Here is a 21563-nt window from a genome sequence, read left to right as displayed (position 1 = left end):
ATCCATAGCTTCTTTTCATAATGCAGTCCAAGATTGCTCTCGTGACCTTGAGCCTGATTGGTTTTGCTGTTGGTGGTCCTTGCAAGCCTAGTAGCCGAGCCACAGTGAGCAGCCAGTCTGCGACCTCATCGGTTGTGACAATCGATGGTTCTGAGACTTCGACAGACAGCCATACAAATCTCAACAGCCTCACCATCACGTCGTCTACTGCGACCACCGAAGTACCCAGCTTGACCCATCCTCAGTCATCAACAACTACTGAAGAGGAAGACATCATCATCACCAACGCTATTTCAGGTGGCTCCTTTGCCAGTCGCGACCGCAACAGCCCAAGTGGCCTCACCAACTTTGGTGCCTCAGGTAATGCCGAGTTTCACCAAGGCGGATGCTACCGTGCTGACGGTAGCCTCGATGATGGCTGCGCGGCCTTGAGTGCTAATGGGGACGTCACCAAGCGAAGCTTCTTTGGCTCTTTTGCTAGCATCTTCCAGACTGTACGATCGGTTCCGAGAAAGAAATACACTATCCAATTCTTTTATCTTATCAGGTCAGCTGGAAGCCAAGGCTGTGTTGCAAGCGCGACATTTGGTAATTCAGAGTTCTATTCTCAGCCTGCCTCTAGCTCAGGACTATCGTGGGCCCGGGTGCTGAGGCAGGTTGAGGCACCTTCTGATTTACCAACCTTTGCTATCTCATTGACATGCTCTGGCGGTGGCGTTTCTTCAATTCTAGTCGACTCCATCTTCATCTCGGATCAAGTAACCCCAGAGACTATTGACAACTTCAAGCTTGACTTAGGTGGGAGCCCCCCAATTGATCCTGTCGAGACAACGACGGCGATCAGGGCTCAAGAGTCCCCTGCCCTCACAACAAGACCTAGCGGATCAACCAGCACTGAAGACTTGGGAAGCACGAGTGCTGAGACGCGTATCTCAACAGCCTCTCCAAAGATCAATTCTTCGGCTTCCACTGAATCAAAGTCCACTGGCTCTGCTCCCGAAACTTCCAGTGCTTCTTCGGAGAGTAGCGAGATTACAAGAACATCTTCGACTGAGCCTACTTCAGAAGAAATCGCCGACACTATAGTCATCAGTGCATCTTCGACCTCTCTAGCTGCTAGAGACACCAGCATGACCGAAACAACTAGCTCGACATCAGAGGAAGTTGGCTCGACCTCTCAATCCGTCACTACAGCAGAACCTTCTCATACCACCGGCTCTGTGTGCAAGCAAACATGTGAGATTATCAACGACTATTACGTTCATCTCGATGACTTTGGTTGCGATCTCAATGGAGTTTTCACGAATAGTGATGCTATCTATACCCTTCCCGGTGAGGATGTGGGTGCTACTCAAACGCACTGGCACAACAGCAACGACGAGTGTGCCGAGATCTGTGAGACTCTTCCTGGATGTTTGTCAGCTGGGTTCCAAAGACTCTCCGGCAGGTGTTTCTTTTCCAATACTCTGGTTACTCGAGACGAAATACGCGATGGAAGAGACAGTCAAATGGTTCATTGGTTCGGTATGGAGTGCTTCACATGCGGCTGCACTTCCGACGAGACATTGACAACGGCGATTCCTACAGCTACTTTCGTTCCCGAATCAACCGGTTTCACCTCAACCACTAAAGCTACTCAACCAACAGGTGTCTGCCACAACAACCGTGGTCAAGAATGTGAGATTAGCCCATCAAGTGTCGAAAACAATGACTATGTGTGCATTGTTGGAGGCGTCTTTTTGGGTGAGATCTGGACAGTCCCTCGCTCAATGTACCCCATGCAGGAGAACGGAGAGCAGTGCGCGGCCATCTGCGACACTCTGGAGAACTGTGAATCCTCTGGGTACTTCGGCATGGAGAACCACTGTCTCTCTACAGCAACCAAGATAACAACGGCCGACTTCGCTGATCCTGACCCGAACTACGACGATCCCGGTCTGGACCCCAAGAACAGTGTTTGGAGCCATAGATCCTGCTATGCGTGTCCAACCTGCGTCCTCAGCAACGCACCTCTTCCTAAGAGTCCAACTTGCAACTACAAGCCTGGTGACTCTTGCACGCGTGTCAGCGCGGATGGTGTCCTGTGCAATTACTCGGGAATGTTGCCTGGAACATTTGGGATTGATGGCAGCAGTTACCCCGACCAGAGTTCACCAGGAAAATGTGCTGCGATCTGCCGGAAGATGAAAGGGTGTTTGGGTTCTGGTTACAGAAATGGTCAATGCATGTTTACAAGAACTACTCTGGTGCCAGGCGATTTTCTGGATAGGCATACATACGATCTTGTCTGGGACGATCCGTCCTGCTTTGTATGCCCTGGGTGTTCTACTTAGAGATAATAAAGCGTATCACAATCGAGAAGCAATTTGGCATTATATACAGCTTTTTGTGAGGTTTCAATTTAATTTATGCGAAAGCCGAATTTCGATGAACCGCCATTTCATACTGGGGTTTCAAAGATGAATGTCATGACACTCATACAAATAGCCATTATATTTCAATTGCAGTCAATGAATCTGATCTAGTCAATTGACTCAGGCCTATGCGATAACAACAAATTGCTTTTTGAACCAGGCAATAGCCTGTTCTTCAGCCTCCTCTGCCTGTCGCGTCTCCTTTGAATCTGGCTCTGCCCTGCTTGCGCGAACCGCGAACCCATGCTTTGCTCCGGGGTAAACAACGACGCTTGTATCAACATCCATGCTCTCCAAGATTGATTCGGCTTGTCGCACTTGCTTAATTCCCATCACACCATCATCGTCGCCAATTGCAATAGAGAGTGGGCGCGCGACATTGCCTATGTCATGTGCGACATCAACGCTACTTGGATGGGCAGTGAAAAACGCATCTGCTAGTGCGCGGCCACTAGACGTTTTCGTTTCTGCTGTGTCATGGGTGAGTCTCACAGTGTGGAGTCCTCCCCAGCAGAAGCCCGCAATTCCAACAGGAAGACCTGCATCTTTGTGCTGTTGGAGCTGACTCAAGAAGCCAGTCACCCTTGGCCAACAAACACTGAAGCGGTTTCGAATCAGAAATGGGACAAAGTCCAGCATAGTAGCCAAGAGATAGTACCTAGTCGTCGGTCAGCCAAGTGATGCGAACTCTCGGCCTCAGGGTAGGAGGAGATGAAGCTCACGGTTTAGATAACCAAGATCCAGTCTCATCCCAAAGCTGTGCCATATTAATCATGGTCCTAACAGGCGCAGCACTTCCTGCAATAAAGCTAATTAGTTTTGCTTTTTGAGCTGGTCGTGCAAACGCCACACCTACCGTCCATGAAATCAGGTAAGTAAACCAGATAGTCAGCAGCTGAAGCATAATGATCCGCCAGAATTTGATTGTTAACAAAGTCAACGCCGAAAGCGTCAGGGATTATGACAATAATAGCTTTCGTGCTCTTGCCGGCGGGGGGTTCTGCAATGTAGGTTCGAAGGCCATGGACGGTTTCCCAACGACCAGTAGGAGAGCCTGGATTGACATGACCGGAAAAGCACTGAGGACACGACATGATTAACTCTGAGTATTGAACAAGAATGAAAAATTTCGAATCAATTGCCTAGTGGAATGACTGGATATTTATATTGCTACTGATATACTGGGCTGATCTTGCTGACAAGAGAGTCATTGGTGTCTCTTCATGTAGTGTTGGAATGAAATCCCCAAAGGGTTTAGCTTAAGCGCAGTCGATTGAGCTAAGCCAGCAGATGACGCTCACGTCTGAAACAGCCAATGGCATGATTGATCGTCGATAACTGTATCTCCTATCGCGGCCCAGCGTTAGTCCGATGTGGAGTGTACAAATCCCATTGGTTCTCGTCACCAGAGTCATACGCGCCATCTGCGGCATGCTTACGGAGTACTGCACGACACCATGTAACAGCTTATGCTTCATAGAATCTCAGCTCCCAACACAACGAGGGCCGACATGACGTCTTACATGCGCAGACACGCACACCCATCTGTAAATAGTAGGCGTCTCAAGTTTCCTATCTTTCGGCCTCTTATGAGCAATGGGACATCATGGCGCAGAGGGAGCAGCAATCAGCGGCCTCAGACGGAACGCGCAGTCGCAAGGGATGTCTCACCTGCAGAATTCGCAAGAAGAAGTGCGATGAGGAGCTACCCGCATGCAGTGCCTGCAGGTCAAGAGACCTGGCATGCTACGGGTTCAACATGCCGCTACCGCCTTGGATCACCAACAAGGCCTCATGGAAAGATGTCCTAGAGTCCAATGAAGCGAGAGCTCTACGGACTGTCGCGGAGCTGCGGTACAGGGTCTCGAGAAAGCTGGGTTCCAGAGTCACAGCTTCTGGCACGGCTGGACTCTTGCCATCGGACTCAGGGAGCAACAACCTCCAGCATGGGTCTCATCACTTCCCAAGAGCCTATGGGACTTTATCGGGCGCATTCCATTGCGATATCTTCTCAACCCCGTCTATTATTCTGTTGACAAATGGTGTCAATATTTGGCAGCGACAACCCGATACCATATGGTGGGACAGCAGGATGCAAAGTCTACAGCCCGGACCTGAAAGTTCTTCACGAGAAGAAACAAGATTGCTCATGTTGTTTCTCGATGTCATACATCCAATCACGCATACATTCTGTAGGTTGGAAAGCAGCAGTGAACGCAACTGGATGCTCAATCGGCTCATCAACCGAGACGGCTTATTTAGCTCAGCTCTCAGCGTCAGCGCCTGCTTCGAGCACTCGTTGACTCAAAAGGCTAGTGTTGATGAGATTGGGCTGTCGCCAAAAGTGAGTAGGTTACAGAGCCGGTCTATTTCGATGCTTCGGAAAGAGGTCGAGCGCTTTTCCCTCATGGCGCCGTTGCCAGTGGAAGATTTCGTCTGGGCTGGGATCCACCTTGTTGATATTATCGCCCATTTGGAGACGCTCGAGATTTTCAGTATGCTTCAGGGCCAGTGGGAGATCCATCACCAGGCTGCGAGAAAAGTACTAGATCATATTGAGACTTCTGTTCCACTTGAGAACCGTGAGTCAACATCTGCGATAGCAGACGTACTGTCCAACTTGCCTGAAGGAGATGTACGACGACTATCTCTGCAACTTTCCATCTTTAATTTTATTTGGATCGATGTTCTGGCCACCTCTACTTTTGGTGCGATGTCATACTGCCCTTGCGCCTTCGACTATCTACCCCTTCTAGATTCTGGTACAATCAGGTCACAGGACTTTATGGGTTGTCAAAGCCAAGTCTTTGCCATTGTCACCAGAATTGCAAGACTTGAGCAACTCCAGCTGATGCATCAAGACTTTGCAAGACCGGAACTACAACGGCAACACAGAGGACTTGAACAAAAACTCGATTATGTCTGCCGGATTCTTCAAGAAGATATTGAGAGCATGGCCGGTGAAACTTCAACTCTACATCTCGACGCTGCAAAGATTAGTCTCATATGGGCGTATGGTGCCAGAGTCCTGTTGCAAGTTGTAATTGCTCCGATTATGCCTGAGCAAAGTAGTATCGACCAAACCTTCGTCAACAGGTGCCTTGAGGAGATGGAAGCTCTCCCTACACGTCTTGTGATGCGGTCAGCTTGGCCGTATACTATCGCCGGTTGTATGGCCATGAGCGAGTCACAACATCACCGGTTTCGTCAAATCCTCAATCAGGTGCTGCAAGAAGCGCAGGCCCCTGGCATAACATGGAAAGGCCTTATTGTCATGGAGGAGTGTTGGAGACTTCGAAGAATGCACCCTGATCAAGTCTTTGGGTGGAGAGAAGCCATGGAGAGTCTTGGTGCCAGGGTGATTTTGACATAGCACTGCATCAGGGTGCGCGGTGATAGACAGAATAGAAATTGTGGTTAGGAGACAGAAAACACCGCTGCTAAATCCGTTGAAATTTATCCGTATTGAAAATTCGGCAGCCTCGTGGTCAGTGGCGTTGATATGTTGCCTTTGACTTGCCAATTCTCAGGGTTACAGTCGATACCCGAGTTTCTATATCAACAGAGCTCCCCAGGTAATAGCACTGAGTATACCAGCACAAGTCAAACGCTCGGCACCGCTCTCCGTCTTTTGGGACATATCGGACGCAATCACAGCTGAGGCTGATGCCAAGGCAACAGAATTAGAACTACGTTTCACCGCGTCGCAAATCTGCTGGTCCACGTCCCAGATGTCTGTTACCAGTACCCGTTAGACGATGCCTCGCAGATCTGTTGTTGACTTACTTTTGAATATTTTAATAGTGCACTCGTTTCCCAGACATTTTAGGAAATGGTCTGCAAACGCATCGCTGTGCGAGCACATGCATTCTAGGTCAGTACCGGCGCAGCCAACCTTCTTTCCGGCTGTCGAGATGCATTTTAAACCGCAGCCTGGCAGCGAGGAAAGATCGGAAGCAATTACAGAAGGGTTGGTTGAGGTAGTTGCGCTGGTAGTTTCTGTGGCAGTAGAAGAAGCCGCGATGACGAGCCGCAAGGCCGCAAGGATAAGGAGAATACAGGAGGCCATTGTAATTATAATAGGTGGTGAACGCACATAGATACATAAAACAGCATCTGATTCAAGAAGTGGAAGATAGAAGTAAGTGTTAAAAAGCCAGATTCAATAGGTAATAAAGTTCAAAGTGGTCTTCTTGTGAGCTATTTACGTAGTTCGGCTTTCGGCACACTGAACGTGACGTTGTGCAACTAAGCCGAAATAAGCAGTCCCACCAGATTGTTAGATGATTTGCACTAACATACTAAACATAGCCAAATTCAAGTAATATTAATCCCAGTTAGGAATCTGTAATAAAGCTAACAAGAGATCGAGGAGGGATTGTAGTCTGAAAGGAACCCTTTCCACTAGCCTTCAAGTGCTTCAAAGCAGTCAAATCATTAGAATTATCGGTCAGAAATGGCCTCAAGCTATGAGGACTTCGGCCCGCGCCAGAGACAACCACTTGGACATTACGAGCAACTGTGTCATTGTTAAGCACCTGCGTCGCGACGGTACCGTCGGTATTAAGAAAGGCACTGACTGTGACCAGAGGAACGGAGCTCGTGGCTTCGATGCGACGAGCACCAGGGCGAGCAAACCGACTGAAAGATGCAAAGGCCCAGAACCTCTTGGATGGAATGACCTTGTCGCCGATCATGTTGATCAGAGCGCTGTTGGTGGTCGAGTTCTCAGCTCCTATCCAATAGAGAAACCCGCTGACGTTGGCATCTACAAGAGCTGTCTGAATACGGCCAGCCCAGGTCATACCTTCGCCCTGGCCGCTGTTGTTGTAGAATGTGTAGGGTGTGAACTGGCCTGTGAGATCAGCCCATTCGGTGAGCCACGTCTTCTTTGTTGTTGAAAGTGGATGGTTCGGTGGCGAAACGTATCCGTGGCCAGTAACGACACCAAGGTAGTCGATCGCCGGATCAGGTCCAGCAGTCAAACCAGCCATCATGTCCTCTTGCAGATCCCAGCCCTCGCCGTCACAACAGGCGATAGTGAGATCACGAATACCTCGCTTTTGGATCGTCTTGCCCAGCACACGTATTAAGTCGGCAGCCTGTGTGCCGTTGGATAGCATGCCGGCGTAAGTAGCGGCGAACTGAGGCTCGTTGAGGAACCCCAGGTTGGTGACCTCAACGCCTGATTTGCGGTAAAAGTCAACCCATTGAAGCAGGTAGTCTGCGTAAGCCTGCTTCCAGTCGCCAGAATCGCAGGTAGCGCCTGTAACACCGCACAAATACCCTCCATTATTTTCGTCGTGATTCGTTTTCATATAGCCCGGGGCGGACCAAGCATCGCCATAAAGGAAATTCAATCCTCGCTTGAATGCTTCTTTAGCGACGATGAGCTGACCGCTGTCGTAATTGTCCCAGATGTAGTGTGGCTTTGATCCGGGTGAACCTGGAGAGAAAGGCTCGATTGAGTTCATGAAGTTCTTGTCAGAACTGTTGCTTGAACCAATGCCATTGCGCAGGATGGAAAAGCCTGCACCAGTTTCCTTACTAAATAGCAGGTCCAGTACATGTTGAGTCCCTTCTTTGGAAAGACCGTCTTTTCCAAGAATGTCCTCCGCCCTCTGAAATGCTTGCGAGGCGCCAAAGCCGTCAAGCTCTTGGTATTTGACGTGGCCATTCACAGAAATCAAGACTTCAGAGTCTGATTTTGAATCCGTGGGAAAGGCCACCACGGAGGCTGAGCCCAAGTAGCCCAGTAGGTTCAAGGCGGCAAGACCACGAGCTAGCGGACCCATGGCTGTTCAAGAAGAGATAGAATGATAGGGAGGAAAGGTATGGAAGAACCAACTCTGTTTTCTCTTTAAAGAGAAGCTGTCATCCTGCCAATCAGCAGAAATGGTGATCTCAATACACGATTTATAGGTAATCAGAATGCTGAGCCTTCTCGGCCTCCGCGTAAATATGTTGCCCGATCGACCCCTGGACATAATCCACGGCGTTTGACGTCGGCATGCTGCCCGGACCAACTTATGCAGCATCGTCACCCTATGACCTACACTATGACTTAGACAATCTTCAATGGGCTGCTTGATGACCTCGTCATTAGCCGTCAGAGTTTTGCTTGACCTACCAATGATCAAGAACTGTAGGCGTAGTTTGGCTGTACTCTTGATGAGTTTAACCAGAGTTCTGGGTAAATCCAAGCTCGGCTTTCGTCTATCTAATACCCCGCACAATAGCCAACCTTCCCCGGACCAGAATGGAAGTCAATCTTGGTAAATTGCACGTGTGGGGGAACATTTCAGTCTTGAGTATGTCCTTCTCCAGTGCCGAGTTTGCCGGTCCTGGACGGGCTCCACCCCCGCAATTCTCTCCACTTTCCCCCGAACTTGGCTTGATTCCGTTTACTCTCGCGCCGATAGCTACCAAATCTCCTATCAAATAACCGCTCATCATGTCAGTGAACCCTTGCTGTTTCTACCGTGTCCTCTCTTACCTATGATCTAATAAATAGGCTAAATTAAATCGAAGTTGCCATTCAAAAACCTGGCCGTTTTAATCCCTGTATGCTTAGAGTCAGTCTACGGTGCCGTCGTTGCCGAGCAGAGTAGTCCACTTCCCCATGGGTCATATCAATAATAACCCTGGAGCTGGTTCTGCTACGACGTTGGAGTGGAGCCAGCTGAATCCTTGATCATCATTGTATATGAAGAAGACGAAGATCCTACCTCGTTTATCTGGATCGTTGCTAACAGCCATTGCTTGTCGATTCATTTGACAGCCTCTGGTAGTGCATTTCTTGACCTCACCGTCTTATACCTACTACAAATCGACTCATAAAAAATCCTCCAACGACGAAATCAGTATGGCAGAAAAGCGCGCCGAATCCATTGAGATGGCGCCACCAGATGGCCATCATGGCTGGACAGGCGACACCTCTGCTGAGGCTCGCGCCGCCACAGAGGCAGAACATTCCCTCAACATCCGCCAGGCCATCCAGAAATACCCCAAGGCCTGTTTCTGGTCCTGCGTTGTGTCGCTAGTAATCATCATGGATGGTTACGATACAGCCCTCCTCGGGTCACTCTTCGCCTTTCCCGACTTCCAAAAGCGCTTCGGCATTGCCAATCCTGCCAAGCCAGGTACATACCAGCTCGAGCCTAAGTGGCAGACAGCTCTTGGCCTGGCTAGTTCCCTGGGAGGCATCGTTGGTATTTTCTTCAACACGTGGATGACGGAGAGGATCGGACACAAAAAGACACTTCTGATCTCTTTATTCTGGTTGGCTGGAACCATCTTCATCTCCTTCTTTGCCCCGTCAGTCGAGGTTCTGTTTGTTGGTCAACTGCTTTGTGGGCTAGGATGGGGTGTCTTCACCACAATGGGGCCTGCGTATGCCTCTGAAGTCGCGCCGGTTGTCCTTCGTGCGTACCTTGAGACCTACGTTGTCCTATGCTGGGGCATTGGTCAGCTCCTCTCTTATGCTGTTCTGGACTCACTTGTTGGTAACAAGAGTATCTGGGCCTGGAGGATTCCCTTTGCCGTGCAGTGGGTATGGCCTGTTATCATCGCACCTCTGATGTTCTTCTGCCCCGAGTCTCCTTGGTGGCTGGTCCGCAGTGGAAAATTGGAAGAAGCCAAGAAATCCCTGAAGAGGCTTACATCAATGTCAGACCAAGAGCTTCAGAACCAGCTATCTCTCATGGTGGAAACAACGGAGCTGGAACGCAGCATCACAGAGGGAGCTTCGTATCTCGACTGCGTCAGGGGCTCCAACCTGTGGCGCACGGAAATCGCATGTGTTGCCTGGGCGAGTCAAGTCCTCGTTGGCTTTGGTGTCTCCTCATATGCCACTTACTTTTTCGAACAAGCCGGCATGTCGACCAAGAACGCTTACAAGTTGACTGTTGGCCAAGGCGGTCTTCACTTTGTCACCGTCCTTCTGTCCGTTTTCATCGTCGCGCGACATGGACGGCGATCGATTTACATTTGGGGCTGCCTCCTTATGTCCGCTGCCATGTTTGTGATTGGCTTCGTAGCTATCCCAAGCCAAAGTAGTGCCACAGGAGGTGTGTCTGCAGCCTTCTACTACGTCTGGTACTCTACCTACGAGATGACCATTGGTCCGATTGCCTACATCATCGTCGCCGAGGTCTCCTCTACGCGCCTTCGCTCCAAGACAATTGGTCTCGCTCGTAATGCCTACAACGTCATCAATATTGCGGCCACATGCGTTGTCCCTCATATACTGAACCCCACTGCTGCAAACTGGAAGGGTAAGTCTGCTTTTCTGGCTGCGGGCTTTTGTATCCTCTGCGCCGTTTGGGCTTGGTTTCGTCTTCCTGAGCTAAAGGGTCGCACGTACGAGGAGCTCGACATTTTATTCACTAAAGATCTAAGTGCTCGGGAGTTCAAGGGCTACGAATTCGATAATAATATCGACATTGATGAGAAGCTGGGTGTTGAGCATAAAGAATGAATTCACGGCGCCAAGAACTAAGGGGTTTGAGTGCACTAGCTATTACGGTCTATCTAGCTTTAGATATGGAGGGATAGTTAAGCAGGAAATCTAGAAATCTATTCTTTGAGTTTAACGTCAGTTTCTCGCTTTGAAAATGACTCTTCTACATATAATGCTTTGTATCTAATAATTATACGTTTGGGCAATCCTCGCAGCTCCTAGGTAGAGTTTAAGAAGCCTAATATTTTTTTCTTTCTCCGGTAAAGATAACTGTTTCCCTATGGGCAACCCATAGACTGTGTTGAACATATGATATGCTTCAGGGTCAATATACATTCTGATTTGAACCCTAAACGGAAAGTAATTTCCTTTGGAATTGGGCTCTCAACTGTAGCTGTTTGTCGGCCATGGGATCTATCTCATGGAGAGAATGCCGACCTGCAGGGTAATCTTGGCTAAAGCCAAGATCTACTGTCCCCTGGCCTTCAACCTATTGGAGTAACTTTTAGACCGAGTGCGGGGGTTGGGGTAATGATAGCTTAATCCCAGCGTATTTAGCCGGGCCTAGTATAGGAATCGGCTACGAAATGCCGAACAAGACTGCGTGGGGGATTAAAGTGTCACACGTATTCTGGGCTTTTATCCGCTTTAGCGTAAGAATCGGCTCCCAGATGCCGGGTGAGACCCGCTCAATCTTTCGGCTCAGCTAATGAGGTTCGTATTTTGCCATTGACCCTGATTTCTCAGCCCGACATACGATATTCTCCAAGTATCATGATTTGTGCTCACATGGGCTTCAAGCATGACAATTCAGTAGCTGAAGATTATCCGCCAAAATCGCTCATCGCAATCAATGGGTAGGGTAGCTGCTTATACTCTTAAGGACTGAAATACCACAGCTTTCTCCTCGAACCACGTGTGCAACAAAGAGGGCAGTATCTAGTGACAACCATACCAGGAATCATCCCAAAAATGCTTCCCCGAGAGAGCGGAATTGATGGTTGGCTGCGATATGCCCCTCTATCCGAGACCTTGCGCAGCCTCCATAAGCCAGTTTCTAGCATCATTGCACTGAGCACCAACCCAACAAGCCCAGTCTTTATCGCTGGAGCGGAACTTCGATGTGGCATCGAACGTATCCTCGGACAAAGCGTTGGGGTTGGCTCTCACTTTCACGGTGACGCTAGAGACTCAATCATAGTCGGCACTTTGTCAGCTCTGAAAGCGAATGGAGGACATCCTCTCCTTCAGTCGGTACCTGCTCTTGATGAAGACGGATTTTGGCTCGGTATAAATGTTAATGGAAGCAATGACATTCACATTGTCGGTCAAAATGAGCGAGGAGCCCTTTATGGAGCATTCGAGTACCTCTCTCTCCTTGCACAAGGAAAACTGGCCAAGACCAATGTCCAACAGGCATACAACCCTGGAGCGGCTATCAGATATGTCAACGAATGGGACAACCTCGACGGTAGCATAGAAAGAGGTTACGGCGGCAAGTCCATCTTCTTCTGTGATGGAAAGGTCTTGACGGACCTGTCTCGCGTCCGCCAATATGCTCGCTTATTGGCCTCAATCCGCATCAATGGCTGCATCGTGAACAACGTCAACTCGAGCCACAATCTTCTCAACGAAACAAATCTCGATGGGCTCGGTCGAATCGCCGATATAATGCGTCCCTATGGAGTGCGTATTGGTGTTTCATTATTCTTCGACACTCCCCGAGGCCTTGCTGGTCTGCCAACATCAGATCCTCTCGATCCTGATGTCATCAAGTTCTGGGAGGATATCACGACTAAGCTGTACAAGCACGTACCGGATATGCTTGGATACACCATCAAGGCCAACTCGGAAGGTCAGCCGGGTCCTTTGACATATGGCCGAACACTTGCGCAGGGAGCCAACATGTTCGCTCGTGCCCTGAAACCTCACGGTGATGGCATCGTCATGTATCGCGCTTTTGTCTACAACCATCACCTGGATGAAACCGATCTCAAAAATGACCGAGCCAATGCTGCGGTTGAGTATTTCGCCCACCTTGATGGCGAGTTCGAAGATAACGTCATTATCCAGATTAAGTTTGGTCCGATAGACTTCCAGATTCGCGAGCCCCCCTCGACTTTGTTTGCCCATCTCCGGAAGACCCCCGTGATCTGTGAATTCATGGTATGTCAGGAGTACCTGGGTCAGCAGTCGCACTACGTGTACATGGCACCAGAATGGGAGACAATTCTCAGCTTCGACATGCGAATTGATGACAAGCCTTCCCTTGTAAGAGACATCGCATCCGGCAAAGTCCACGGATTGAACAAGGGGGGTTATGCTGCAGTAACCAACATCGGGAATGACCCTACATGGCTGGGAAACCATCTGTCTATGTCAAACCTCTATGCTTACGGTCGATTGTGTTGGGATGCAACTACTCCAGCGCAGGATATCCTGCTGGATTGGATTCGCCTGACATTCAGCGCAGAGAACCAGAAGGTGATAGACACCATCCGCGAGATCGGGATGGAGTCCTGGCCTACATATGAAGCCTATAGCGGTAACCTCGGGATCCAAACCCTGTGTGACATCCTCTACACGCATTACGGCCCCAGCCCAGGTTCACAAGATGGGAACGGCTGGGGTCAATGGACTCGCGCAGATAGCAAGGCCCTCGGCATGGACCGCACCCTTGCCACTGGCACGGGCTTTGCAGCTCAATACCCACCTCAGGTCGCTGCTCAGTTTGAGAGGATCGAAACAACGCCAGATGATCTTCTTTTATGGTTTCATCATGTTCCTTATACGCATAAGCTCAAGTCTGGTAAGACTGTCATCCAACACATATACGATGCCCACTACGAAGGATCGGCAAATGCTCAGACCTTTGTGACGAGGTGGGCATCCCTGAAGGGCCTCATTGACGATGCTCGCTTTGAGCACGTTGCGTTCAAGCTTGCGTATCAAGCAGGCCACTCACTGGTTTGGCGTGACTCGGTGAACAACTTTTATCTGGCCAAGTGCGGCATCCCAGATGATAAGAACCGTGTTGGGAACTACCCCTGGCGTATAGAGGCCGAGAGCATGCATTTGAGTGGCTATACCATTGTTGACGTAACCCCCCCTGAAGCAGCGTCTCGTGGACGTGCCATCGTGGCATCATCATTAGAAAAGGCCGCTGCAACCACGAAACTGTCGTTCCCCTCAAGGAGATGTGATATCGCCGTCAATTACTTTGATCACACTGGTGGGCATGCACGATACGAGCTTCTCCTAGATGGAAAGATTGTTGGAGAGTGGACTAGTAACCTTGACACGCGGCTCGGCCATGACTTCTCAGAGTATCGAGACGGACACTCGGCCACTAGAGTTTACTTCCGTGGTGTTGATGTACGAGAGGGCGCCGAGCTGACTGTAATCGGTTACCCAGATGAAAAGGACCTGGCACCACTGGATTACATCTCGTTTTTGCCGGAAGGCGTGGTGGATTAAGCAACCAGTGGGGCTCAAAAGTTCTATAGAAAGTTCCGAAATAGCCAAATGTTTACTCAAAAAAAGATAGAGAGAAGCCTCGCTCAAAGAATTTCTCCTCAGAAATCATTACTCTTTGTTATTAAAGACCAGAGACGAACCTCCAGTCTACATCTAGCAATCAATCATGGTGCCATGGAATTGGAGATGAGTAATACGATAGCAATCTCGTGTGGACTTGGCTTCGATCAGTGACTTCTCCACTTGAGGGAAGCTTTTTGTATTTAACCGGCATTAGGTTTTATTACTTGATGGGTTCCCTGCACTAATTAAACTAAGACGTTTAGCACCATGGTCCAGCTGCCTGCTGTCCTTACCCTTCTTCCCTGGTAATCAAAACCTCATCCATAGACGCCGCAGAGCATCACCAGTCAGCCCTTTGAGATGGAGTCTTCGTCTAAATGGGTGACGGCCTGGGCACCAACGCCTCAGCCTACTGAGGAGGTAGATATGCCACCACATCCATTCGTAAGGCCAGCCAAATTCCCTGGTTCATAACAAAGGGTTTGCTTACCACCATCGTTTGACTAGACGCAGCGCGGGGTTGCTTTTCAGAATACCACCATTCGACAGACATTGAGAGTGACGGCCGGCGGTGACTATGTCCGGATTCGCCTGTCCAACCAGTTTGGATTCGAGACATTGCACATCTCAAGAGCTGTGATTGCTGTTCCTCGACCATACAACTCAGTCGCTCCTAGTGGCTCTCCTTCGATCTTCAAGGATACAGCACAGCAGGTTCTGTTTGACGGCGAACAACCGGCTTTAGTACCAGGTGGCTCCCACGTGGTTTCAGACAGCCTCAAGTTCCCAATCAAAGCGGGGCAGATTCTTTCAATTACCATCTTTCTCAAGAATGGCCAAAATTCTCAACAGATCACCTCCCATCCAGGCAGTCGCACAGACTCCTGGCTTTGTTATGGCGACCAGTCGATGGCATCTGAACTCTCCGGGCCTGATCTACAAGCTTCAACACATTGGTATTTCCTCTCTGGAGTCGAAATACGTGTCGATGCTGCTCACCACGGAACCCTGGTTCTCCTGGGCGACAGTATAACTGACGGGCGCTGCAGCACAGATAATGCAAACAATCGCTGGCCAGATCTTCTGTTTGACCGCATGCAGCAGCATCCATTCGCACAGAATATGTCCATCATCAACCAGGCCGTAGGTGGTGGGAGGATTCTACGAGATGGAAAAGGACCAAGTCTTTTGAGCCGTCTAGATCGCGACACTATTGCTCAGCCAGGCCGACGCTACATCCTGGTTTTTCATGGAGTGAATGACCTGGGCACGGCAGATTCTGACCCAGTATCGCTTCAAGAGGTCACAAAAGCTCTTATGAAGGCATATCGCCAGATTGTCTCGCGTTGCCATGCGCACGGTTTACATGTTTTGGGTGCCACTATTGGTCCTATGGGTGGTAACGAACCTTACGGAACCTGCGAATTGCGTGAAAGGGCGCGCCAGGAGTTAAACGATTGGATTCGGAAGTCTTGCGTATTTGATGCCCTGGTAGACTTTGACTATGTTTTGCGATCTACCAAGGATAGTAGTCGATTGAAGGAGGAGTATGATTCTGGAGACCATTTGCACCCAAACACTGTAGCGTTCGAAGCAATGGCAGGTGCATTTCCATTGGATGTATTTAAGCAATTCGAATCATAGCTTTGGACCCTATAGGAGCTCTCCTCTGCTCAGAACCGCTAAAACCCTGAGATCAGTGTCCAGCTCTTCTGGGTTGTTATCGCCAAAGGAGATATCTCGGCATGGTGCTGAAGATTCCCGGGCTTCTATTGCTGTTACCCACGACGAGGAGTGTTTTTCAGCCTCTAAGCAAGTGATTATCCGTGTCACATGGACGATTAATTAATACTCATTGGCTGATGAAAATCGCGGATCGCGTTAAGATGCTAGCGCAGTCTTACCAGGATATGCAAAGTAATTTGCATCAAGTACCATACCAAATAGCGACCGTTTGTAATACAAATATTCAACTTTCACGACTCAAGAGTTCAAACATCTGCGATAAACAAGCCGTGATATCCATGGTGTGGATATCGCAAGTCACATGGCGGGCATAAGAACTGCCATAGGCCAACTCGGATATCGGATGTCGATAACAAGACTAGCGTTACAAGCGATTTTCCCAATTGGGACTGTAAACGGGAAATCGGCAAATTTCTCGTCTTAGACGAGAAATAATGTATCAAAGTATTAAGGTCAATCGTTTCGCATTCAAAGAGTCTTTAATTTCTCTCAATTTCCTCGACTACAATCTTTCATAATGTCTAACACTCAACCGGGAGACATCGCGAGCACCAACGATGCTCAATATGAAAGCAAGACTGCCAATGCTTCCATCAGCGATGAAGGCTCAACGCAAGATGTCATACGTCGTCGCCAAAGGATATCAGACCTGTTTACAATCCTTTGTGCAGGAGCAGCACTCATATCAGACGGTTATCAGAACAACTTGATGACAATGTCGAATGTGCTCTTCAAAAAGGAATATCCTGAGCAGTACACTTCGTCCGTCAGCACTCGGGTATCCAATGCTCTCCTCGTTGGCGAGATTATCGGTCAGATTGCCATTGGTCTCACATGCGACTATCTTGGACGAAAGACGGCCATTGTACTAACCACAATGTGCATTGTCATCGGCGGTATCCTGGCCACAGCGGCACACGGCACGACAATCGACGGCATGTTCTGGATGCTGACAGTGGCTCGAGGCATCGTTGGCTTTGGAACTGGTGGCGAGTATCCCGCCAGTAGCACATCTGCTTCTGAGTCTGCCAATGAGCGAGCATTGAACAAACGAGGACCGATATTCATCCTTGTTACAAATTTGCCGCTATCTTTTGGAGGTCCGCTTGCAGTCTCTATCTTTATGGTTGTTCTCTCAGCCGCTGGAATTGACAATCTCTCGACTGTATGGCGTGTCTGTTTCGGAATCGGGATCTTGCTGCCTCTCACTGTCTTTTATTTCCGAATACGCATGCTAAACTCGAAGCTCTACCGACAGGGGGCAATTAAGAAAAGGGTTCCTTATGCCCTCGTTATTCGCTACTATTGGAAAACTCTCATAGGGACTTGCGGTGCTTGGTTTCTGTACGACTTTGTCACATTTCCCAATGGGGTCTTCTCAGGTACCATCCTTGCCTCCGTCGTACCCGAAGGCGGCAACACCCTTTTACACACGGCAGAATGGCAGCTCCTGCTTGGTTGCATTGCTCTGCCTGGTGTATTCATTGGTGCTTGGATGTGCGACAGAGTTGGAAGGAAGAACACCATGATGATAGGGTTCGCAGGGTATTTGGTGTTTGGTCTGATCATTGGCTGTGCATATGACAGAATTACCAAGATTGTCCCCTTGTTTGTTGTTTTCTATGGTCTTATGCAGTCTTCTGGAAATCTTGGTCCTGGAGATATGCTTGGTCTGCTTTCGTCCGAAAGCTACGCCACAAGTATCCGCGGGACATGTTATGGCATCAGCGCGGCGCTTGGTAAGACTGGAGCAGCTGTAGGAACTCAGGCTTTCAAGCCCATTCAACTCACTCTGGGAAAGCGCTGGACGTTTATCATTGCTGCCATTTGTGGCATAACAGGAGTTTTGGTGACATACTTCTTTATCCCGAATGTCACTGGAGAGGACTTGAGCAAGAATGATGAGAGGTTCCGTGCATATCTTGTTAGTCATGGATGGGACGGAGAGATGGGGGATGGGGAATGGAAAGGTCCTGCTGATGGTCCTGAAGCAATTGCAACTCAAGACAATGCTCCTATGGAGAAAGCAGAATGAACTTGCAGATAGATCATGCCCAATGGTTAAAAGTGTAGTTCCAACTGCACCGACATATAGCTTGGAAATGAATTAAATGGCTTATTGTTTTATCTATAGTTAACTATATGAATAACTAATCTCTCCTCGGGAGGCAAGAAAACAGCAAACCTTGCTGTAGGGTATTAAAATAAGGTTAAGAAAAGTAACACTAAGCTTAGGCTATATTACCAAAGTCTTTCTATCATTTAGCATCGTGGTTATGTGTTTTCGTCCCTTCTCTACTGCGTAGCCTCTATTATAATGATAGCTATTCTCTGTTATGTCATACAGTGTAACCTCTAGTCCACACTCCCCCCTGTCTGTTCTCCACTACAGGCGTCATAACACCTTCACCGCCTTAATCTCATTTCACAGTCTTTTCTAACATTTTCTATTAATTTAGATTCAGTCTACTATTAGACCTCCTTCTGATTACGGTCAAGCTCTGAAACTTATCCTCAAACAACAATAAAACACAATGTCAGCCCCTGAATCTCAATCAACCATGGACGTCGATGAGTTCGAGAAGACGCTCCTGCAGTTGCGATGCTTCGACACCATGTTCCTCGTCGACGACTCAGAGGCCATGCAGCCATACTGGTCCGAGATCAAGACACTGATAGAGCGCATTGCCCCCATCTGTGCTAAGCACGATCCAGATGGAGTCGATCTGTACTTTGTCAACCACCGACCGGGCGGCGTTCTGGCCAAATTGCCCGGATTACAATCCATTCGCAAGTCAGGCTATACTCACATTGGCGGCTTCGTCGGCAGTATGCTCTTGACAAGCAAAGGAAAGCAGGTCGGCAGCATCTTCGACAGCGTCAAGCCGGCTGGCAAGTGCAATATGGGCTCCAGGCTCGGTGGCCTTCTTAAGTGGTACTGCGACAAGTACACGGCTGGAGAGGAGAAGGCTGCTCTCAACATTGTCGTGCTCACTGCCGGCCAATTCGACGATGACATAAAAACGCCACTTATCAACGCTGCAAGAACCCTCGATGAGGCCAAGGCACCGATTCATCAAGCTGGAGTTCAGCTATTCCGGCTAGGCGGGCCGAATCTAGAGCGACAGAAGACGCTACAGCACCTGGATGACGAACTGCACAAAGAGGCTGGAACGCGAGACATTGTCGATACGGTGACTTGGAGCGGACACGGCACATCCATGTCGGATGATGAGCTACTCAAAGTTGTCTTGGGCGCGGTCATCAAGAAGATCGACATGCGTGCCTCAGAGCTCCACTTAGACGAACAAGCCCCGACTTCACGTGCTGACCGGGAATTTGACGAGAATAATGTGATTTGAAACTGGAGGGCAGTACCTAGGGTCTTCAGAGACGTTGTATTTTATACTGCGGCATGAATGGAAGAAGATGACAGCGAGAGAGGCCGCATTTTCTGTTTGGTTAGTCAGTAGTATTCTAGACCCAAAAAGCTCCACGCTGTTTTAATCAATCATTCAGCCGACCTAGATACTCCAGCAAATAGCGGTCCCCGTGATCCTGTAGAGTCAGCTTGTAGACAAATTTATTCATCGGTAAGAAATCTAATAAGAGGCGTTACAGTTTATGCTCCTCACAACTTCCATAACTTAATAACAAACGTCAGCAGATACTGCAAGTCCATAAGATAGAGGTCATTCTGATGACTCGATTAATAAATAGTCTTGGGTCGTATGTAACCTATCTTGCAATCTATCATTTTTGCTAAGAACCAGTCTCAACTTCATAGGGTTTCCTTAGGCATAAGCCACAGAAAATTGTCCCTGCTCCTGCACACATTCCCAAATATCATTCAAGACCCCTGCCTGTCGCTGAACAAACTCGCCATATCCCTTCTTGCCAACTATCTCCCCATTATCCCATACAACCATACCGCGTAAGATTGTATACCGTGGCCAGTTTCTTACTGTCTTTCCTTCGTATGGTGTATAGTCATTGGCGTGGTGTAACATTTCGTTTCGAATTGTCACCTCTGGCAGCTTGTCATTCGGATACCAAATCACGAGATCTGCATCCGACAGGCCAGGTATAATTGCTCCCTTCTTCGGATATAGCCCATACAACTTTGCCGCATTTGTTGATGTCACCTCCACGAACTTCGTCAGGGGTAGCCTATTAGCTGAAAACACTAGGGGGAGTCTCGTTTCTACCCCAGGAATTCCATTGGGGATATGCCTGAACTCTCCGACTGGATGTTCAGGCGTAATGCTAGCCTTCTTGCCCTTTTCTATGTCATCGTAGGAGAACGGACAATGATCCGAGCTCAGAAGGGTAAATGTTCCATTTCGTAGTCCCTCCCAAATAACATCCTGTGATGCTTCATCCCGTGGGGGTGGTGAGCACACGAACTTAGCACCCTCAAAGCCTGGCGCATCTAGATCGTTACGCGTAAGAAAGAGATACTGCGGGCAAGTCTCAGCAAAGACGGGCTGGCCAGCAGTCTGGGCTTGTCGAATGCGATATGCTGCACCTGGGTCACTAATATGCACTAACAATATAGGTGTATTGGCAATCAGAGATGACAGCACGATGGCACGGTTGGTTGCTTCCGCTTCTAGCGCAGGCGGACGCGATGTCGCATGATATTTTGGTGCAAAGAGTTTGTTAGCCTCAAGCTGAGATGTCAGCCAGTTAAGAATATCACCATTCTCAGCATGGATCATGGTGAGAATATGGTTGTTGCGAGCATGGTGAAGAACTGATAAGATTTGATCGTCGCGGAGCTGGAGTGCCTCGTATGTCATATAGATCTTGAGAGATGTTACACCCTCGGCTTTGAGCATTCCAAGCTCGGACAGAGCTGTCTCGGTGGGATTGGAGACAAGTAGATGGAACCCATAGTCGCAGTAGGTGTTTCCTCGAGCCTTGTTGTGGGCGTCAGCCAAAGGTTTTAGAAGTGAAGGCTCGTGTCTCTGTTGAGGAGCGAAGCAAACAATGGTGGTACAACCTCCAGCGATTGCGGATCGAGTTCCTGGATTCGCGTCAAAACGCAGTTTCTTCAAGGTAGGTTTCTTGGAGGGTGGTGCACGACTAACCCGTTTCAAATGTATCCGATGAGGAACCATTCCCAAACATGGCCGGCTCTTGAAGATGAACATGGCAATCTACGCCACCAGGCTGCCCATTGTGGTAAGCATATCTTTCTTTGGTAGTCGAAATGAAACCTACAGTCACGTATGCTCCCTCAGCATCAATTAATCGCAGTGTCTCTGTTTGAGCAAGTGATCCTGATGCAGCCAGCAAGGCGATTTTGCCATCTTTAATCGCAACATCGTAGGCACCTACATCAGAGGCCGTAACACATACGCCGTGAGTAATAACGAGATCGAATGGCTCCACCATGA

The 21563-nt window shown here is 49.0% G+C and overlaps 11 protein-coding genes across 11 annotated transcripts; 7 read left to right on the top strand and 4 right to left on the bottom strand.

Annotated features, from left to right (window-relative positions):
* Window positions 1-20: 20 nt before the first annotated feature.
* FPRO_12600 (uncharacterized protein) lies at window positions 21-2333 on the top strand (the record flags this gene model as incomplete). Its single annotated transcript, XM_031224415.1, has 1 exon — window positions 21-2333. One exon carries the CDS (start codon window positions 21-23, stop codon window positions 2331-2333), a length of 2313 nt encoding a protein of 770 aa, XP_031089676.1.
* Window positions 2334-2540: 207 nt separating this feature from the next.
* FPRO_12599 (uncharacterized protein) lies at window positions 2541-3508 on the bottom strand (the record flags this gene model as incomplete). The annotated part of the gene is made up of 3 exons (XM_031224413.1): window positions 2541-3072; window positions 3137-3212; window positions 3271-3508. 3 exons carry the CDS (start codon window positions 3506-3508, stop codon window positions 2541-2543), a joined length of 846 nt encoding a protein of 281 aa, XP_031089675.1.
* Window positions 3509-4020: 512 nt separating this feature from the next.
* Window positions 4021-5787, top strand: FPRO_12598 (uncharacterized protein; the record flags this gene model as incomplete). Its single annotated transcript, XM_031224412.1, has 1 exon — window positions 4021-5787. The coding sequence occupies one exon, from the start codon at window positions 4021-4023 to the stop codon at window positions 5785-5787; it is 1767 nt and encodes a 588-aa protein (XP_031089674.1).
* Window positions 5788-5967: 180 nt separating this feature from the next.
* FPRO_12597 (uncharacterized protein) lies at window positions 5968-6483 on the bottom strand (the record flags this gene model as incomplete). Its single annotated transcript, XM_031224411.1, has 2 exons — window positions 5968-6149; window positions 6201-6483. 2 exons carry the CDS (start codon window positions 6481-6483, stop codon window positions 5968-5970), a joined length of 465 nt encoding a protein of 154 aa, XP_031089673.1.
* A 268-nt stretch (window positions 6484-6751) lies between these two features.
* On the bottom strand, window positions 6752-8209 carry FPRO_12596 (uncharacterized protein; the record flags this gene model as incomplete). Its single annotated transcript, XM_031224410.1, has 1 exon — window positions 6752-8209. One exon carries the CDS (start codon window positions 8207-8209, stop codon window positions 6752-6754), a length of 1458 nt encoding a protein of 485 aa, XP_031089672.1.
* Window positions 8210-9279: 1070 nt separating this feature from the next.
* FPRO_12595 (putative maltose permease (MalP)) lies at window positions 9280-10893 on the top strand (the record flags this gene model as incomplete). The annotated part of the gene is made up of 1 exon (XM_031224409.1): window positions 9280-10893. One exon carries the CDS (start codon window positions 9280-9282, stop codon window positions 10891-10893), a length of 1614 nt encoding a protein of 537 aa, XP_031089671.1.
* Window positions 10894-11847: 954 nt separating this feature from the next.
* Window positions 11848-14352, top strand: FPRO_12594 (putative alpha-glucuronidase precursor; the record flags this gene model as incomplete). The annotated part of the gene is made up of 1 exon (XM_031224408.1): window positions 11848-14352. One exon carries the CDS (start codon window positions 11848-11850, stop codon window positions 14350-14352), a length of 2505 nt encoding a protein of 834 aa, XP_031089670.1.
* Window positions 14353-14775: 423 nt separating this feature from the next.
* Window positions 14776-16059, top strand: FPRO_12593 (related to lysophospholipase L1 and related esterases; the record flags this gene model as incomplete). The annotated part of the gene is made up of 2 exons (XM_031224407.1): window positions 14776-14859; window positions 14923-16059. The coding sequence occupies 2 exons, from the start codon at window positions 14776-14778 to the stop codon at window positions 16057-16059; spliced, it is 1221 nt and encodes a 406-aa protein (XP_031089669.1).
* Window positions 16060-16678: 619 nt separating this feature from the next.
* On the top strand, window positions 16679-18196 carry FPRO_12592 (GIT1-Glycerophosphoinositol transporter also able to mediate low-affinity phosphate transport; the record flags this gene model as incomplete). Its single annotated transcript, XM_031224406.1, has 1 exon — window positions 16679-18196. One exon carries the CDS (start codon window positions 16679-16681, stop codon window positions 18194-18196), a length of 1518 nt encoding a protein of 505 aa, XP_031089668.1.
* Window positions 18197-18695: 499 nt separating this feature from the next.
* On the top strand, window positions 18696-19523 carry FPRO_12591 (uncharacterized protein; the record flags this gene model as incomplete). The annotated part of the gene is made up of 1 exon (XM_031224405.1): window positions 18696-19523. One exon carries the CDS (start codon window positions 18696-18698, stop codon window positions 19521-19523), a length of 828 nt encoding a protein of 275 aa, XP_031089667.1.
* Window positions 19524-19955: 432 nt separating this feature from the next.
* FPRO_12590 (DAL1-Allantoinase) lies at window positions 19956-21561 on the bottom strand (the record flags this gene model as incomplete). Its single annotated transcript, XM_031224404.1, has 3 exons — window positions 19956-21190; window positions 21255-21336; window positions 21388-21561. 3 exons carry the CDS (start codon window positions 21559-21561, stop codon window positions 19956-19958), a joined length of 1491 nt encoding a protein of 496 aa, XP_031089666.1.
* Between the last annotated feature and the right edge of the window lie 2 nt (window positions 21562-21563).

The sequence above is a fragment of the Fusarium proliferatum genome (genome assembly GCF_900067095.1).
Source record: "Fusarium proliferatum ET1 genome assembly, contig: FPRO_scaffold015, whole genome shotgun sequence".
Lineage (NCBI taxonomy): Eukaryota > Fungi > Ascomycota > Sordariomycetes > Hypocreales > Nectriaceae > Fusarium > Fusarium proliferatum.
Note: the sequence above shows the minus strand (reverse complement) of the source record. Positions and strands in the feature narration are given on the sequence as shown.